At 40.2% G+C, this 20,431-nt stretch overlaps 1 protein-coding gene across 4 annotated transcripts in view; it reads right to left on the reverse strand.

Moving 5' to 3' along the window:
• ALDH1A2 (aldehyde dehydrogenase 1 family, member A2) overlaps nucleotides 1-20,431 on the reverse strand; it is a 57,266-nt gene that overhangs the window by 32,171 nt on the left and 4,664 nt on the right. For 2 of the 4 annotated variants that reach the window (XM_009885738.1, XM_009885739.1), the window contains exons 2-3: nucleotides 551-655; nucleotides 218-358 (exon numbers count right to left, since the gene is read on the reverse strand). In XM_009885738.1, coding sequence (XP_009884040.1) covers nucleotides 218-358; nucleotides 551-655 — 246 coding nt within the window. Of the gene's footprint in view, nucleotides 1-217; nucleotides 359-550; nucleotides 656-879; nucleotides 898-20,431 lie in introns of those variants that run through there. The other 2 variants (XM_009885741.1, XM_009885742.1) reach the window with 2 other exon arrangements.

The following is a 20,431-nucleotide window of genomic DNA, read 5'->3' on the forward strand; positions in this document are numbered from 1 at the left end:
TTGTCTGATGTCCAATTTTAAGCTCATTTGGTTGGAAGACTCTTGTTGACTTTTATGAGCTTTGGATCAGGTCTTAAGTAGACAGTCAGCTATCTCAGCCATCAAGCTGGAGTGTAGTTTTCAAATATAATTAATATTAACACATTTATGAACTAATTTGCTTTCAGAATGTAAAACTGACAGGTGAGTTGACTGTTGATTTTCATGTGCCACTTACAGCAAGAATTGCCCTGTCTCTTTCGACCAAGTCTGCTAGCTTATCCAAAAGATGGCCTCTTTCCGATGCATCCATTCTCCTCCAAACTGAACCTAGAGAAAAAGCAAGGCGAGCTGCCCTCACGGCTTTGTCCGTATCAACCTGTCAAGAAAGAAGAAAAAAACCAAAGGCACTGAGGTAAATAACATTACCAGGCTTGTGAAATTTGCTGTTGTATGACCTTAGTCACATGATGGGCTTTGGAACTGTGATAAATAACTGTCCAACAGTGCTATTCGGGGCCTGTTGCTTTGATCTGTTTATACATTTCTACCCATTCACAGGACACATTACCTTGTCGGCTTCCTGGATCTCACAGATCTGCTCTCCTGTTGCTGGATTATATACTGGGAATATTCTCCCACTTTCAGAATTTTGCCACTCATTATTGATGAAAATCTAGAAAAGCAAGAAAAGTAATCAGTCCTCCTGCATGAAAAAGCAGTAATGTATGTAACAACAAAGTCCTAGGGAAGGCTGCAGATTCGAATACAAAAGAGTTGAAACTTATTTATGCCTATGAAAATTACAGTTTTCAAGAGTTTGGGCTAAGGGTCAGCCCTGATGTCTTTCTGTATTCTGTGGCAGCATCACTATAAAAGCAACATCAAACTCTACATAACTTGGTTGAAATTCAAATTAGGTTCAAAAATTGTAACAAATAAACAAACCAAACCAAACCAAATGCCTATATCAGAGAAAAAGCCTTGAAACTGCTGGAGACAAGACAAGGATTTGGAGTAATTGTTCAATTCAGTAAGTAAACATCTGGTCACTGATACAACCAGTCAAGGCTGAATAATCTCAAACATCACAGTTCTTCAATACACACTCAGTTGATTATGGCTACAGTGATGACTTGCAGCACAGAATTAAGTTGCTTATCTGCTTGGAACAATGGAAATTGTTAAATTTTCTCAGTGTTGACATCATTTTAATTGTCATGGGCAAACCAAATTTGAATTTTGATGGTGCTGACAACAGCTGTCTTGAGAGAGGTAATGACAAATGAGTTTATTTAAAGTCGATTTTTACTGGTAGCTGCACACCTGCCAGGTATTTTCTACTGAATGACTTTTGAGAACAGGATGCAATTATTTATTAGCAAATATGAAATAAGTCACTCTAGGAAAATGACTGAGTGAAAGATTTTCCAGGTAGTCAGACTCCTCCTGTCCTTGAAACCTAAGAACTTCATTGTTCAAAAAGTCCAGGCACCATATGGGTTCCTTGGAGTTGAGGTATAAATGTTCTTTCATTGTATTCCATTAAATAGAACTTTAATTGTGTTAGGAGAGGTTCTGGCCTCATTGAAATCAATGGGAGTTTTACCACTGGTTCCGTTGGAGGCAGGAGTTCACCCCTAGATAGAAGGAATGTTAACCACCCTTTTTTACATGAGGGGTTAAGCTGTGTTTATAGAGACAGGGACCTTTCTCTGGTTAAAGCAAAGCAGAGCCCCATACCCCATACAGATCCTATGACAGTGGATGAGTAGAAAGCGAAGGGACCCTTTGAAAGATTCAGGAGTTTTGGTCCCAGTCAGAGATACCTGGGTGGTTGCAACTGGCCTATCTTTTTACATCATGGCTACAGAACACGAGTAAGAATCGGTCCAGTTTCCTCACAGAACCACCACAGACACTGGGACAAAAACCTGTCCCACTGATGAGGCATCTGAACATCACAAACAACTTGTCCAGATTAGTACTTTGCTACCTCTTTAATCTTGCACTTTCTGCTGTCTTACTACCGTGCAATACGGAAGCTGTTACCTTTGTACTGGTATGTGGCTCGGGTCAGCCAGATGAGCTCAGGGAGACAATGGAAGACAGTTCATATGTAAGGACTTTGCTTAAATGCTGTCAGGTTGTTAGTTCCTTTTTTGTTTGTTCTCTTTATAGCAAAACCAGTGATGTGGCAAAACCAGAACAAAAATTTGCATGTTTTTCATGTGGAAATGAATGGAATGTAATACCTGTCTTTTCTAGTCAAAAAACAGTATGATCAGCTGCTGATTTTTTAGGCTTGGAATATGAGGAGAGCCGCACTAGCCTGCCAACTAAATAGTTGAAAACTTGCTCTAACTTATGTGTTTACAACTTGTCTGATGGAAAAAAAAAAGCAAAAAAGAAGCATAAGCATCAAAATGCTGGGCATTTAAGGAAAGAGGATCACCAAAGCTTTAACATATCTGTAAGGAAGGAAGGAAACACGTAGAGAGCTAGTCATAAATTGATGAGACGAAACTGAGCTGGGAAAAAAAACCCCAACACTATTCTAGCAAAAAAGTAGCCAAGAGAAGATACAGTCAGAAAGCTCAAGATGAACAGTTGCAACACCAAGGGGTATAAAGTGTTCATAAAAGAAAAGAACATGGTGAGGACACCAGTGTGCCCGTGCATTTTATGCTCATACTCGCACATGAAAGCAAAGATGTGTCTGTAGAGTCTTCTGTTACCAGACATGAGCTTGCTCATCCCATTCTGCAAGCCAAATGGAAGCCATGTTCTTCTCAGCAGGGCTTATTAGCTCAGGCTGAGTGCCACACTAACTGCAGTGACACAGCTTCTGGTGCAGAGCTGACTCATGTCCAGCTGACTCAGGCAGAAGGAACCTGTGACTCCCTGGAAAAGACCCCGGTGATGTAACAACTGGGCATAGAAACCAACAATTAGATGTGCTTTTGCTTTTATGGATGTGTTTCCGTTGTGTTTCCTCATCTTCCCTGTGCCTCTAGCCTCAGCCACTTTGTTGTGCGCCCTTCCATCCATTTCAGAGTCTGTGTGTTCTTTACTTCCCCCCCTTTTTGTTTTGGTTTTCAGAGGTAGCTGAACCCAGGGCCTACCGCACCATTACCCATCTATCGCTTTCTTTGCACACTGTATTTATCTTGAACCTGTTCATGTTCTTGGACTGTAAGCTCCTCAGACCGTGGGGGGTGTTTCCTGCTCAGTGATTACACTGCTTTGCAAACCAAAGTATTGGTCCCCATTAGGGCATTTTGGAACTAACCCAGCCAAAATAAGATAATGAAAGAATCACCAGTACAATCTCTAGTGACTAACACCATAAGCCATAATCTGCCAGTGTATCATTGTCACTTTTTAGACTGTAAGTGAAACAAAGAAACTCTGAGATCTGTGACCTGTGTGGGAGGAGGATTTTACTGTCACCCTTTTCATTGAGTTTGGTGGAGTTAACGCCATGCCCAAAGGCTGTGGGGGGTGTGCTGAGGAGGGAGGGGAAGAGAGAAAAGCTTGCAGCTTCAGGAACAGATGGCCAAAGGAAATGTAAGGATGTTTGTTTAAGGTTACAGTATGTACATAAACACATAGGTTCCTCCTGTGATCTGTCTTGAAAGAATAAACCAGTTAGGTTGAGTGCAAGAACCTGAGAAGTGGAGGCAACCGCAGTTCAGTACCCTTCCCTTACAGAAGTGGTCTGTTCTTTTTTTGAAAGATTAAAAAATGTTAACTACATTCTGCTGGGGTGAACACCTATCATCAGGTTTGCTAGCACACAGGACATGGATTAGTTCTTAAAATACATTTCACTATAGGAATAAGAAATAGCGCCCTGGAATTACAAAAGAGTGTTGCAATTCAAGTTGACTGGAATTGTAAGGTGTATTATTTTATTGAATGCTCCATTTATCCCACAGATTTAGAAAAAGAACAGTAATAGCAAATATTTCAGATAGGACATGGGAAGGATCTATTTGGCATAAAGTTAGAGTTGAAGGCAAGAGAAATTGCTACTGTTAATGGTTAATGTTAGTTTCTTCCTGTTCCACTTTCTATAAACAAGGTATTGCCTATACAAGCTCATTACTGTAAACTGAGCACATTTAAATTGGCAGTAAAATCAGAGTATTTACTCTAGTGCACAAATAAAGTACCTAGTCCCATGTTTTGGAACAGTTTCAAGTCTTGAAATCCAGCAGCTGGCGGCTTTACAAGCAAAACCTTACACTTAAATAATTCACTTTTGAAAGTTTTAGGTGTTCTGTGTCAGGTAGTACCATTCAGCAGATATTCCTACCACCAAGACGCAGATTCTTTTGCAATAAATTTGCATTCACAGGGGCTTTTATAACTCTTCCAGCACTACTGACTCCAATGGCTGTTGATTAAACGTATATATCCTGTACATTTAATCTGACTTTCATTATGGCCACTTCGTAAAAATGCCACAAAACGGACAAGCGATGACACATTGCAAGAACAAGGAATCCCTGCAAAGCCTCAAATTGGGTTTTTTTTCTGCCTTATTTATAGTGACTATGGTAAAGGCTAACCCTAAATCAGGGAGAATATTTGACAGCAAATGCTCCTATCTATGGATTATATATAACCCACCCTAAACACCAGATGAAAAAGGGGTAACCCTGGAAAAAAGAAGGGCTTGCTTCCATGTAAATCATGCTACAAATTGGACAACACCCAGTGAGTTCATTGTTCAACCTCAATTGTGAAGGCTATTCACATTTACTATTCCCCTGGAATCAATGTTAATTAAGGCTGACTGGGACTATAAATCAGCCTTTGGTTTTTACAACTTAATTCAGCATTAAGCATATATATGTAAATAAAAGGTAACTGATTAACCACTTGAGTTTTCCAGGAGTTACTGAGGTAATTTGTTTTTGTTTGAGTCCTAATGTTACCTTTTGTGATTTCCAGTAAGGAAAAGTATATAGTATGTCATGTATTTGCTATGTGGTATTGTGAGTAGTTGAATAATCTGGCCTGTTGCGTGCTATCAACAAAACTGTGCCAAAATGGAAAGGGAAGAAGGGAACACTTGAAAAATTTTGGAACACACAAACATTTAGTTTGCCATCTACTCTCAGTAGGGCCAGTAACTGCAGGAATGTCAGAGCAGGAAGAGAAAGAGCAAACCTTCCTGTTTTACTTAGGTGTCCCATCAGTACGGTGATTTGGCCAAGAACAAACCCAGCTGGCAAAGTAGCCACTGCCTCTTGCAAATGAGGAATCTGGCTGTAGTTGATGTCCAACAGTCTAAGGAGGAAACTAAACGCTATTTGTTCCCCAGCAATGCCGCCTGAGGCAACATGCAGAAGAGGGCAGCAGCAGAGGTAGCAGGTGGGTGAGGTGTGGATGTGTGAGGGATGGGGATGTTTCAAACAGGCCTTACAGTGTAACAGGTGCGCTTGGAAGCTCCTGGTTGCCCCTGCGACCATGCCCTTGAAGTGTCATCATTCTCATGAGATCTCATCGTAAAGGTCTCTTGATAATTTCTGGTCCTTTCCAAGTGAAAGATGGAGAGGGCATGGCATTTCCCTAAAAGAACAGGCACATCCCTCCTGGTACTGAGAATAACCTCTTCCTCACACACATGTGTTCTGATAGAACTTTTGATGGAACTTTGCAAGCTAATGGTCCCACCACATATTTGCTAGGTTCAACTTCTGCCCGTGCTTAATTACATACCGCCACTGTTGACAGAGTTCCATAGGACTAATCAAGGAAGCAATCTGACCTGTCCTACATGCCTGTTCAGAGCCTTTGCGATATCATATCCTACAAAAAAGTATACAAAGGAAAAGTAAAATTCAAAGTTCTCGTGTAAAAATTCAAGTTACTTTGAGACTCTGCTGACATGTAGTTGGAAGGAAATTATATATTGCATTTTGCATAAGACCTGCATTTCAAAAGCATTACGCACTGAGTTCAGTAGCATTTTTGGATGCTCATCAATGTTGAAATCAAGCCAAGAGTAAATGTTTTTAGCATAAAGCAAAGCAAATTAAGCTTTGCAAATAAACAGCTACAATATCTTGTTTAAGTAGCCATCTATCCCAGTTGGCTTACTAATAATTAGCAACTTAACGTTCATTTCAAGCCATGCAGGTAATTGGAGCGATAAGTATTCAAAAAGAAAAGGATGTGTACAAAACCAGGCTGAAGAATCTAATCTGCAATGCAGTAGCACCAAATTTAGAGCAGGGAGAAAATGGATAGGATTTTGTGTTTTCATCACTATTTACCACTGAGGAAGTACAAAACGACTATCTTTGTAGGTGTGTGTATAAATATAATTAATTGAAATGCAGCACAGAACTAATAACTCCTTTGCAGCTCTTGGTCGAATGAGATTTGGTTTCATGGCACTACAGATTCCCTCTGATGTTCACCCAGGGGTAGCCCTGGATTTGGAAAATGGAACTGATTTTTAAATTCACTGGGGATTCCTGCATGCTCACTGCCTGCCTTTTCTATATTGTCTTCTCTGAAAACATATAGAAAAAAAGTAATTTGGCCTCTTTTAATTCATAAGAGTAATCATCACAGGTGGCAACAATGTAACTTTTCATTTCCTTTCTTGAAAATGTTCTCAAATGATGTGTGAGTGAAATGATGATCTGCATTCTTAATTCGATATTGCTTAGTGATGATGTCATCAGACATTTTCTTCAGGCTCCCCAGCTGTATAAGTAAGAACTTCAGCCAGTGGACAGACAGTGGCCTAGCGTTCAGCTCTTTGGAGGTGGAAGTATTTTCCCATGGATTTAATAAACAATGTTTTTGTGCTGTTGCAGCTCCAGAAATGTTTTTTGGTACAGGAAGAGGATTTTAACATCCAAATAATAATGGCTTCCCACAGGAGATATGGTTCTGGATGAATGGAGGAAGGAATGGGAATTTCCTAACTCAACTGATTTAGTAGCTGGTTATAGTTTCATTCCATCAGAGATTTTTTTTTCATATGTGACTTTCTCCTCAGAGACCCTTTGACATGAAGTCTGTAAGGATGGGGGAGGGGGCATCAGATGCCAAAGTACTTTATAAAAGAATCACAGCTGTTCGGCCCTCAGCATCTTCTCATAGCTGGAGGCATTAAGAAATACATAATGGCAGGGGGTTTTGGTGGTGGGGGACATAAGACAATTTTAGAGGCATGCAAAAAATCCAGCAGCAGCATTTCCCTTGGTAAATACTGCATAACATCAGAGATACCGGGCACCTGTGCCTCAGTCTGGTCAGGAAATTTCATATCCTTTCCCATCTCGGCAACTTCATTTCCTCTCTATTGGAAACATTTCAAGAGTCCTAACGATTAGTACAACTGTAAGGGAATGAAGTAGAAGGGATTGCCAATCAGAGGTGCAGCTTGTTTATTTTCTCAAGCTTTGTTTTCCTTCACTTTTATGGCTGTCTTGATACAACAAATCTCATGTTCTAGAGAGAGCGTGTTGCGGGGCACTCCTGGGAGTGACTGGAAACCAGCAGCTGGCTATGGGATCAGTGACAACCTTGTTTATAAGTAGGCACGAGGACAGAAAAAGCCAACCCCAGCAGACCGATTGCTGACTGGCCAGCAATTGATCAGCAGCGCCCTTTTATTTTATTTTGAAGAAGGGGATTGTTCAGGTGAACAGCAAGAGTCGCTGCTCTTTGCTGGCAGTTGACAAATCATGAGTAATGGGCCCCAGACTTTGAGGCCAACCTCCCCAAACATTCACAGTGCAGAATCCTGCTGCTGAAGGCAAGCAGGGTTTTTTTTTTCCTTTCCTTGGGCAAGGCCAATGACTGCATCACTTTCAAACAATACACCTACATAAGTCAAGGCGGGCTGGCTGGCTGGCTTAAGCATACAAACAGAAACAGTTATCATGGCAGTCTTTAGAGTTACCACAGAGCAACGTTACTCCTGCCGAAGTTACCCAGATTTTGGTTCTTGTAATGAGTTAACTTTCAACTGCGGAGGAACTGCAGTTGTTTTAAGAAGAGCAACAGTGAAGTAACTGTACATGAATAACACTGAACATTGCACTAAATTTAATTCTAGCAAGCAAGCTCCTCTGGATGTAGCTGCTTTTTAGCCACTGGAGGTCCAATCCCACCCACAGTAGAATAAAAGGAAAAATCCAACTGGTTTCGGTGGGAGCCCAGTTGATAAAAAGGAAGCAATGGCAACAGCCTCCAGAGGGATGTTTGTACTGGGAGACAAAGCTACTCCACTGGAAGCTTGACACCTGCTCTAGAGCCTATGAGGGCCAAACAAAACCAGAACATGTTGATTTTTATTTTTCTTCTTCAGCTGCTGAGTTGTCCTGCCTCCTTCCTTCTCCTTATCTCATGACCCTCCAAAAAAAAAATTTTTTTTTTTTCAGAGGAAAAGGAGCTCTTTTCTAAAGTTGGGTGTGTTTTGGGGTGTTCGGGGTTTTTTTTAAAATTCATTCGGACCTCAGAGCCAGAAGGATAATGTCATGGTTTTTAGACATAATCTGCCATAAATGGGGTTTTCCTTCATAAACCCAAGCTTAAAAGTTCACTCAACAAACAGATCTCAAGTCCAAACTTCAGAGTATACCAAGAGGGCTGGAGAATTTGAAATATTTACAATCATACTACAGCAGGAAGGGAAAAAAGTGGAATAGGAAAGAAAATGCACAACAAGTGAATGAAGGTGCTCTGGTTTCACTGTCAGCACAGCAGTACGTCAAAATCTAGTAGAATTATGTTTACACAACCCAAGTCCTGGGCCAAGGGTACCTGTCTGGATGAGAAGGCTAGAGTGTCCAGCTTCTCTGGATGTAATTCCCAAGTAGCAAGGCCTGAGCAAAGCCTACTGAAATCAAAAACAGTCCTTCACAACAGTGGACTTTGGATCAGAAGCCAAGTATTGAAATAGGTGAATACATCAAGGTCTCGGTGACATTTCAGCCTGTGTAAATGAAGTCAGACCTCAGTGTGGCAGACATAAGCTGGAGGAGGATTCATATGATCTAGCACCTAACGGTGCTATCTAATGCAGAAGCTCAGTCTCTTTCCAGTCCCCGTGGGGTGGGAGGGGAGGGAGAAGCACTCCCTCCGGGCAGTGAGCACCACCTCAGGTGTGCTCAGTAACCCCGTGAAAGGGCCTGTCTCTCCAGTGGCTGTTGCAGTGGCCCATGCATCTAGACATCTTCTTTAGGGGCTTAAAGGTAGATACAGCGAGTCCCCTGCTGAGCCAGCTCTCAGTTAGCATAGGTCTGGGGAATGGGTGCCGCTGGGAGGAGAAACTGGGGGAATCTATGGTGTCTGAGCAGCAAATGGAATCGGAGAAAGGGCTTGAAGCCTCCTGTCAGTCTGCTGTGAAAGTGGAATGTAACATGATTTTTTCTCCCCTATGTCCCAAATCCTTCACACCAAATGTTTGACCTGCCTGTCTTCCTGTCTTAATTAGTCTTCTGTCTTTCTGAGAGCTGGGTCTGTTCTTTTGCAAATGGCAGCACATCAGACAGGGGAAACCTGTCATGTTTATTTTCTAAGCTGTAGGGGGCACCCATTTGAAAAAACTCCCAGCTTATCTAAACATTTTTGTTTGTATGATTTTGAATTAGGAAGTTTGAGTAATTAGTTAAGAAGATTAAATAAGTCCTAACAACATGCAGTAGCATGCTTACTTTCCTTCCCCCCCCAGGTATTTCCTGCACAAAACCCAGGCTGCCAAACTGTGATGATACCCTTTTCTATTTTAGTTCCTCACTGTGCCACATGCTGATATAGTGTCCGTTATTTCAATTCAGTCTCATTAAAGGGATTATTTTGCGCCTGGTTCATCAAGAAAATTAATCTAAAGAGAAGAAACTGAGATTGTATTGTCTGTTGAACTATACCCACCACAAACATATTACTCCTTTTGGCTGCCTTATTAAACCTGTGGGAAGAAACTTTACTTACAGCACAAAAATGCTTCTGCAAAGTAATTTCTACTTTTTTCAGTTAATGAAGAATTTATCTGCTGTTAGTAGCACAATACAGCAGCAATAACACTTTCCCATAGCTCAGGTAATATTTCATGTATTCCTAAGAAACTAAGCTCCTGAGCTTTACTCATCCTTTCACTTGTGGAGCTCTCTAATTGCTGGAGATGAACATTTACTGTCTTGCTTAGCACTGCATCAGAAAATATTGTTTTTGAAGCCAGGATGACTAAAAAAGTAAGTATGCTCTATATTTCCACTAATAACAAAGAAAAGCCATCACTCAATGACTTGGGTAAGGATGGCAGTGTTTTTTATGGAGTATGATCCTTGATGTCACTTACTGCAACTTAAAAATGAAATAATGGAAGATTTCTAAAAAATCCATTCAGTCAGGAGTGGAGAGGAGGGAGTATTTGTTTACAGAATAAATTGTTGGGCTTTCACTGGGCTTTAATGAAGTTGTGCCTATTAAGAACTTGATCCTGAAAACCCTTCCACAAGCACTCATTTGAAACGGTGGGAGTGAGGAGGGTGTTTGTACAAACAAGACTAATACTAGTCTGTATAGTTTTCCTGTGCTTTGCAACGTTTGTGCATTACAAGTCTTGCGTGCTCATTATGTATGACATAAAACAGCGTGGTCTATTTATTTGTACATGGGAAACTTGTTCTGCCATTTAAAAGAATCTAGCAGATCATCACTTGTAGGTAACTGCCATTTTAAATGTTCGTCACCAAAGTACAAGTTCTTACTTAGAAATCAGCGATGCTGCATAAATAAATACCCCTACTAGGATTTCAGACACTATAGGCAACACAGAAAAATACAACGGGCAAACTTATTTAAAAGCTTAAAAGCTCCGTCTGAGAAAATTACCTTATAACTACACATGAGAAATTGCTGGAATGTCAACTTCATTTGCAGTGGCCCCTTATGGCCTGATCACCCCTCCCTGGCACGATAAATCACTGGCAAGATCCTTACCTTAACACGTTTGATCTCAGCTCAGCAAGACTTGGTTTTGATGTGAAGAACTCCAGATCTGTTAAGTCAGAGACAAATAGCAGAGCCACTGACCTCCAAAGTGCTAACTCTATATTAGACCCAAGTGAGCAGCCATAAGCTCCTGGAAAGTTTGCCTTCGCTTCTACTTTGCATCCTGAATATTTTCAAATATTACTGTTAGCATGTTTTGCTAAATGGTGCCGGTGATATTTCCTTTCATGTCACTCTGCACTTACAGAATCCACAAAAAAGTCAAACAAACAAACAAGCGTGCAGTATGAGAAGCACTATCTGAGATAAACTGTTAGAATTATCTGGGTGACATGAAGTAAAATTCAGTATTTATCAGTTTCTCCATTTCATTTACATAAATGACTTGCACTGGCCCTCTTCTACCTAGACTGTACTTACTAATATCATAAATAATGATATTCACCAGTACACTCATTAAGGTGATTGAACGTGCCTGTATGTACCTGTCTATACATACAGAAATTCAAACTACTCCTAAAAAAAATATAAAAAAATCCAGTTTGTGATATTTGCTTTTGAAGTCTGGACTTTCACAAAGACCAGTTTTGTGGCCACTCAGTTTTGCAACCATGGTTTGAAACTATTCCTTATTGTCCTGGTTAAACAGTCACTTATCTCTATGATAGTAAGCAGGAGTGTTAGTCTACCAGAAAATTGGATGTTCTTAATGGGCTTTGGGGGAGAATGGCTTTGCATCATCAGCATTAAGTTAAATCACATTAAGTACCCACTTACAACATAGGGATTACCACTTATGACATCTTTGGTGAAAGCCTTTAAAACAAATTGTTGTGTTTGTTAGAAGCAGCTGTGAGATAACAATTCCCAGAAGTCTGATTTATAAACCCTTTTTGCTCTTCAAGAAGACGCAAAGGAACCCAACACCTCTCATTCAATGCTGCAATGAAACCTCTCAGGCTGGAAATTCTTTTCAATAAAAAGTCTTGGGAAATACTGATTCATTTACTTTACAATATTATTCTGGAGAGAAGAAACCTTTAACTAGATTCTCTTTCCTCAGCGTTCAGTTCTGATTTCTCCTCCAGTTCTTTCTGTTGATAAGCCATTGACTTTACATATACAAAACTCAAACAGGTCATTCCCCTTTTTATTATTCGTAAGGCTGATTGGGAAGAGCTGGGTTTAAGCTGTCAAAGTATCCTGCTGTGCTTGGATACCTGACAAATTTACACCCCGAAGTACACTGTGGTGCTAAGACTAAAATTGGATGCGAAGCATTCTTGCAAGAGCTGATTACAGTCCCAAACAAATAAAACACTTCAGGGTATAGCAAATAATGGCAATATTTAATAGAGTTTAACATCTTTATATGTCACTGGCAAGCTATTCTATATAGAGATTACAGGCCTGCATGAAAAATGAGCTCTTCTGTTTACCTTTAAATACAAGCAGACTAATAACTTGGAGTGCGTAAATTAAAAACATGACCCTCACCTATTGCCAAACACGCAGCATTAAAAAAATGGACTTAGGCAAACCCAAAACCTAACTATACAGAGATTTCCTTAAATGAGCAAAGTAGCTTGTAAGTCTTGTCAATAAAAAGCCTTACTTAAAAACAAACGTTCATATGTGTAGTCCTGAGAATTTTTTTCCCCCATTTCCTTTAAAATTCATGTTTCTCTTCCCCTTTCTAACCAAATACCCCTTTTCTCTGCTGGAATCCCTTGTAATGATACCAGAATGTGGGCAAACCTCATCAGTCTCCCTGCTGTTTACAAGGCAGGATTTATGCTCAGTGTAGCGAACACGATGACACATGATCACTAAATGGCTAAAACCACCATCAAGACTTTAATCTGAGAAATTTTTCACCCAGACATTGCAAATACTATTGGCACGTAAAGGTATGAAAAACAGTATTAATTACAGCGAACACATGTCACCCAATGCCCAGCTTTCTGCAAGAAGTATCCCAATAACTAGCTGTTTGTGAAGGTTAATTTCATGCAACCTTTAGCAGTTATCTGGTACAAGGTATATCGCCAATTCAATCCATTAAGTAATAACTACATTCTCATGGGACCTAGCTGAAGTCAAATGTTGTTATTCCAGGTTCACTGCTTTTAGTCTCCCTGAAGACCATTTAGGCAAACAGCTGGAAGAGCTGACTACAAAGGTTCCCAGTCACAGGGAACCACTCTAGGAAAGCAGGTAAAGGCTTCTAACCAGGAAATAAGTATCAAGGATTTGTCCTGTTGCTCCCTCAAGGAGAGAAATGCACTGAGACGGAGAGCAAGAGCATGAACACCTTTGTGCTTCAGCAAGAATGCAAACATGAAAAGCAATTATCTTGGTGGATGGGAGAAAAAGCTGTGCTGCACCGGTTGCTGGGCAAGTTCTGCTCTGGGCTCCTGGCTGTCATCTAAATAGCAGGGCCTGCCTTCTCTTTCCATGTTAGAGCGCCTCACTAAAACAAAACCTTTGAAAAGTGAATAGAAACAATACCAGAGACAACAACCTGGACTTCCAGTACTGTCACTGCATTGCACTGATGGAAATACTCCTCCTCCTAACAGAAAAGAACAGAGGGAGCAACACCGCGAGCTCCAGCTTCATTTGAACTCATGATGCAGATCTTCCAGCAAGGAGGGCTCTGCCTCCCAGACAGCGCTCAAGGGAATAACAGAGACAACTCCTGATAAAGTGACACAGAAAGAGAGCAAAGAGCACAAAGAAGGGGGTCTTTTCATCTATACTGTGTGCTCATGTATAGGTGAGTGCACAGAACAGTGTGCAATTAATACCATATAGAATTGCAGACACGCATCCACGTGTAAACATTAGCTCTGAAATTCATCTGTATTTCCATTTCCCAGAATAGTACATACAGAAAAAGTGGTTTTATCTTCTAGTAGTCTGGCTGGTTTAGCAAGAGATCCTGCCTCTGACACTGACCTACTGTCTGAGTTAGTCATGGTTACACTCCCACAAATTTAAACTCCCCCATCTGTGAAGGAGCCTTGACACTGGTTTTACAGTGAGACTGAATCAATTAATGCTTTCTAAAAGCTCTGATGGAAGGAACAGAATATTAACACTTGAAGTTGTGTGATGCTAGCTAAAAATGTCTCTAGTAATGCAAGGAATGGATTTTAAAATCACTATCAAAGGGCTGGACCACCAAGACTAGGTCATCATCGGCACAGCTAACCCATGTAGTGTCAGTCTCATATCACAATTTCAGATGGACAAGTGAAAAAACAGAGCTTGATTCTCACCTTTCAGGAAAACAGCGTCCCACAGACATCACAAAAGACAGAAGAGGCCATTAAGTAGCTGTGGTAAAGAAAGAGTGATAAAGACAAAAAGAGAAAGACCAACAAAAAACCACCAAGCACTGATTGAAAAGGGGGTGAAGGCTTAGCCAGGTGTCCTGAAAAACATGCGTGCATGTTTCTCAAAGTCCGTGCAGGCCATTCTGGCACAGGACTGCTGCAACCATGTGTCACAACTGAAGAAACCAGAGTGAATAAAATACACCCCTCGATTTGGAAAGGCAGGTAGTAATTTCTTGGGAGTTTCTAACTACTCAAGAATAAACTTAAACTATTTCTGTTACAGCTGGGAAAAAAAACACATAAAAAAATGTAAAATGCATGTGTTATGGTATTCTGATAAGTTTTGAAAATACCCAGTGGAATCAGGACAGTGCTTTTATGCCTGGATGCAAACATTTAAAATAAACTCCAAGTATGTTTCAAACAACAAAATGAAATGGTTCCTTAAGAAAAATAAATCTACGTATCCAACTGGCAGTTACATAAATGCCTTCTCAAATCAATTTGACAGTGCAAAGAAGTATTAAAGCCAGTTTAAATCTGATTTCTATTTTAAGGACGTTTCACACTAGCAGAATGGTAAATGAGAGTGAGGTGCAATGTCATGGGAAGTGCTTTAGTGATTGAGCTGAAAAAAACTTTACAGGTTTTTTCCACTAACTACATTACAATTTTCATCTAGGTCATCTTAGGAAATAAAAGTGCAAATGCCTATAAACCAGCGTGAGAAATCTAAGTGTGAAAATCGGTGATCTGGACTGTATCACGGAGAGGAAAAAGACTAACATTTTTTGAGCATAAGGAGATGAGAATTATCAGAGGCATACCACGACTTCCAGGTATCAGCTACATAGGGAGGACAAGTCAGGCTGCAGAGAGGTGGGAGTAGCTCTGTGTGCAAGGAATTGCGTGGATGTGTCTTGGAAGAGAAACATAACGCGTAACTAGATCCATGGGTTTAGAGGCATGGTCAGTCATGAAGGATTATAGCAGGAGTGAAGTACTGACTTCTGGATAAGCGCAACCAAAGCGACATTCAAGTGGCACTGAAGTGGAAAAAGAATATGAAGGCAATAAGACGGGTGCAAAAGTAACTGCAGATTAGTTCAGTGAGGGCTGCACTGAGATCGTCTCTAGAGAACATACACTTTTCTGTATCGTAATCTAAACAACGTTTGACATAGTCCTGTCAAGGACAAAAAATTGTGTCTGAACCCCTGAGAAATGAGTATCACATAAATAATTTCAGCTTCATTGCAGGAGAGAAACACATGAAGAAGCCCTACTCTCTGGGATACTAAACTTCAAGAAGCAATTTTTTTAAAAAAGAGGAAGTAACTTAGAAACTCCCTGCTTGAAGCTAGGAAATTAAAATCCATAGAATCAGCATGGAGGCTTAAGAATGTGAAAGAGTCAAAGAAGATTTGCATTCCCAAGACTAAAAACGGGACGCACAAGCAAGAAAATAAATGGGGTGGCTAAGCAGGAAAATACAAGAGGAAACATAGGCCCCCAAAAAAGGGACAAAGTGCTAAATGTAAAAGGCTGCAAAACACAAAATGAAAATTAAAAATTGCTATTAAATGTTCTGAAGAAAAATACCCAAAAGGCAACACAAATAAAACAGCCAAGAGAAGCTTATGTTTAATAAATAAGCAAATACGGGCTGTTGGAGAGTTAGTGGATTCCAAAACCAACCTGGCCATGAAATGTATAGAAGGGAGACCAAAGATATTTCCAGAAGTGGCTGCTCATTTGGGGACATCTTAGTTCGGCTGTATGAAAGTAGACTGTGTTTCTGGCCAAAACGTAATATGTGTTGTAGGGCCAAGGGAAGAAAAGCAGAGCACTAGAACACTAGAAAGATGACAGGTAAAACACTTGTTCTGGGGACTCACCTTCACTAAAACTCTTAACACCAGCAATACACCAAGGATCATTTAAAGGCCGTGTTCAAGACAAGGTTGCTTCAGTCCCAGTTGGGCTGCAAAGACTTGAAATAAAATTCCTGAAAGAAATCCCAAATGCTAATGCATCACAATTCCTCCAGTTTTCAAAAGCTGAGGCATCAGGAATTGCACAAAAGCCACCAGGGTGGCAGTAGGGGTGATGATGACATACTAAGTGGTGCTTTTCCCACTGAAGCATGAGAACACAATGCCACAGCACAGACCTGGAAGGACCTTCCAGCTGGAGAGATCGTATTTCAGATGAAATGTAGACCTGAGTTTCTGACCAGTTCTAGTCACTTGAGGCCAGGTTCAAGGCATGCTGCTGACCTATTCGCAAGAGGGTAAGATCAGCTTTCATATGACAGCCAAATAATACCTGTATTTACCTGAAACAGTAAATAGTTCTGCTTTAGAAACAAATCAGTTTCACTTTAGAGTGAAGGTTTTACCTGTGTAAACCTGTGTGTGCACGTGGAATTTCTGTAAAGAAAGGCACTTTCTGAAGTTTCTGAGTCAAAACTGAGGGATTTTGTCTAATCATTGGGAGATGACCAAAGCGTGGCAAGAGGACAGTGTCTCCCTGGCATCCTCTTCCCATACGAATTCAGCAAAGAGGCTGCAGCCTGTTCTTCTGCACAATACTTCCTATGTCTTTGTGACTTTCCAAGTGGACTTTTGTAACTCACTTATTTTAAATTGGGGCATACTGGAAATCCACATGGAAATTAGCACAGTATATCCTTTCTGTAACCACACCACCTGCTGTAGGCCTCTCCACAGCTGTTCCTCCGGCACCCCTTTAGTTTCGGAGTTCAATTCACAGTCTTCATTACCTAGGAATCCCTCCCAGATTAAGGTCTATATACTCTAGTGGTCAGTGTGGTCCCTGTGTTTTAACCTCCAGCGGAGGTCAACTGAGATTGAGCTGACCTTAAACGTTTTCATTTGGGGCACAGAATTTGATGTGGATGGTTCTCTGCTCTGAAGTATTTTCCCACTTCAGTCCAACAAAGCTGGAATGTATTATGTTTCAAGTCATAAGGTAAAAATCCAGTTCACTAGGCTCTCTGGGAAAGGAATCGACTCCAAGTGAGTAACAATGAAGGCCCTTTTTTCTTTTGTCAGTTGGAGACTATTTCAGCAATGCTATTGCAGCGACACTTTGATGTGGCTTCACGTATCGTACTTCTAGTAATGAACTGCTCCTATATTTAAAGCTTAGTTACACTGCATAACTTAAAATTGATGTGTTGCATTCATGTCACAAAGGTAGATTGCTATTAAAAGGAACAGAATACGCTGGTCAGTAACTGGTCAGTAGCTGATGTTTTTAGACGAATTCTGACATATGGAACTTGTGTTTTGGAGAAAAACCAAGTAGGTGTATGCAGTCTGAACAGGAATTCCTAGCACAAAAGTAATAAATGATTGGGCCCTTAGATGGCAATAGTTTTTTAGACTTCTTCTCTTTTTCCATATATTACTTAGTAGTAAGTCTTCACACAGCTATTTACACACTTATTTGTGCTTGAGAAGGGATGCCAGCACTTGTTTGAGGATTCCTTGCTAGAAGACTGCATAGAACTGCAACTTTCTGAAGATTTTTTTAAACCTTTGCAGATCTGTGCTTATATTATATTTATATAGCTTCCTTATAATGTCATCCCTGTATAAATGCATTTTTTTGTCTCTCATTTCTTTCAGCTGAACTAAAGATGATGTTTTGGTTACTTGTTTCAGAGAGTGAAACTCTAAAAAAATTCTAAAAAAACCCAAAGATAAAAATTCGTGGGTTTTAGAAGTGGAGAGAATTAAACAATTTGCAAAAAACAAATAGCAAAATGTTACAGTTCAATCTTAGGAAAGATAGCTGCAAAACTGTAAAAGAAGAAATGTGACTTTATGCAGGATCTGACTAAGAATTTATGATATGGACCACTGAACTCATCTTTTGTCATTTATCTCTGTAAACCTGTGAGATTTCTTGGAAGATAGTTAGTCAAATGAGGAGCCGAGATGAATCAGTGGATATAATTTATTTAGACTTTAAAAAGGCTTTTGATGATAAAGTCCTTAGCAAGAGGCTATTAAGGAAAGTTAGTAACCATATGGTGAAAGATAAAGTCCTGCCATGGATTAAAAAGTGGTTAAGAGATAAGATAAAAAGACTGGAAATAAATGGATAATTCTCCCTGGAAAGAGGTTAATAGCAAGGTGCCCCTTCATTACTCTGACTAGCAATCGATATCTCGGTTCACCTGCTTTTGCAGATCATTAATAGTAAGGTACATAGTTTGCAGATAAAAACATTCAGACTAATCAGAGTACTGAAGAAAATATGACTAGGGCTGAAGTTAAAAGGCATTTGGGCAACTCAAGGGTAGATGAAATTTGCCAAAGGTAGTAAACGCAAATCAAAGCCAGTTGGAAGGAAGGGTTCAAATGACTTTTAGATGCTGATCTGTTCCCAAGGACTGGCAAAATCTATGGACAGCTTATTGAAGGCAACTGCTCATGTGCACTGTAAAGGAGGGAAGACAAATGGATACAGGGGTTCAATTGTGCGGTGATCCCAGGAGCAAAGCAGTTTATGGCAGTGAATAACTTCAAACTGGCAGAGCCCATGAAGGTCCATGGGGAACAATTCTGCATGGACAGCGAGATGAACAAGCTGAGCAGAGATCATCAAGAATTTTTGGACTGTTGGGATTTTTTTATTAGAATATGCGGATACGTTAAGGCAGAAGTTTAATATGGAAATATACCAGGATTGAGGAACTGGTGGGAAATGTTTCTGAAGGACAGAATGGAACGGAGAATTAAAGAGGGAATTTTTTTGACAGAATCAAAGTGCGTGTTCAAGATGCATTATCCCAACTCAATAGCCCAATAGTTAGGGTCAATGCAAAGACAGCCATAGCTCTTGGATCAAATCCTTGCTCTGTCTGACATCCTCAGTATTCTTGGAGCAAAGACTTGAATCCTACTTTTCCCCTGCGAGTGTCCTGCCCACTGGGCTATCAAGTTGACATCTCTCAGGCCTCATAAATACTTACAAGTCAATTATGCAACAGGAGAAAATGTGAGACTCTTTCCAAGGATAGCCAAAAGTGAATAGCATCCAAAATTGGGACCTATCCACCATCAGAAAGTAGGGACCCATATGGAGGTTTCTGCTCTGTTTGCTTCAGAGCAGGGGTATGAATTTGGCTGCTCTTCAACTTGGGCAAGTGCTCTGATTATTACTGACCTGGCTTTGGTGTGCAAATAAATATATGCATCTTTTGTATTGGAATAATTGAAATAATAAACATTTCTGCAAAGACGAGAAAAGCCCTAATTGCATAGCTCTTGTCTTTCAGTATATCATCTGACAAAGAGAAGAACATTTCCCTCTAGCCAGCAATATAGTACTGTAAAGCTCGATGCATTAAACCAGTTTGCATTTTCCGTAAAGATTCAGTCCTTCCCTAAAAATTCAGCATAGTCAGAGGTCACTGCTACAACAGTTACCTACCCACTAATATACTAGTTACCTGCAGTAGTTATCTAGTTGCTGCCAGTTTCAGCCTGGTAGTTTCTGTATTTTTAATGCTCTTGAATTAACACGGTTATAGCAGCTGTACTGGAGTAAGCAAAGGCAGGGGACTGCATATGCATGTCACATACTACAATTGTATCTTGATCCCTCATGCAAAATCTGGATAAATTGGGTTTCTGCAGAAGGCCTTGAAAGTTTGAGAGGAGAGAAAGAATCCTATATTTAGGCTATTAATTAGAAAGAAGTGTATAAATAGTTGGCAATCGCTATGTTGGTTACTGGATTGTAATACTAACGATGAAGTATGAACGCACTACAAGAGAGTTCAAGTAGCTTTAAACAACAGTAAATCTAAATACAGTATATACCCTAAAACTTCATATATGATGATACAGAGGGACATATCTAGTGTGAGCATCAGATGCGAAAGGGTTCCACAAAGAGGCAAAGTAGCAGTTCTATTTTTCTACTCCTCATGCAAACATCTCCAATTTTCTGTGCCACATCTTTTGTAACTGGGCAGCGCTCACTGAGCTTACCCAAAAGGCTGGCTCATTTCTTCAGCTATCAGTCACTGAAGCTGACTTCAAAAGGCATTGAAGTAGTGAGCTCATTTAGGGAAA

This window comes from Charadrius vociferus, unplaced genomic scaffold (assembly GCF_000708025.1).
Source record: "Charadrius vociferus isolate BGI_N301 unplaced genomic scaffold, ASM70802v2 scaffold325, whole genome shotgun sequence".
Classification (NCBI taxonomy): domain Eukaryota; kingdom Metazoa; phylum Chordata; class Aves; order Charadriiformes; family Charadriidae; genus Charadrius; species Charadrius vociferus.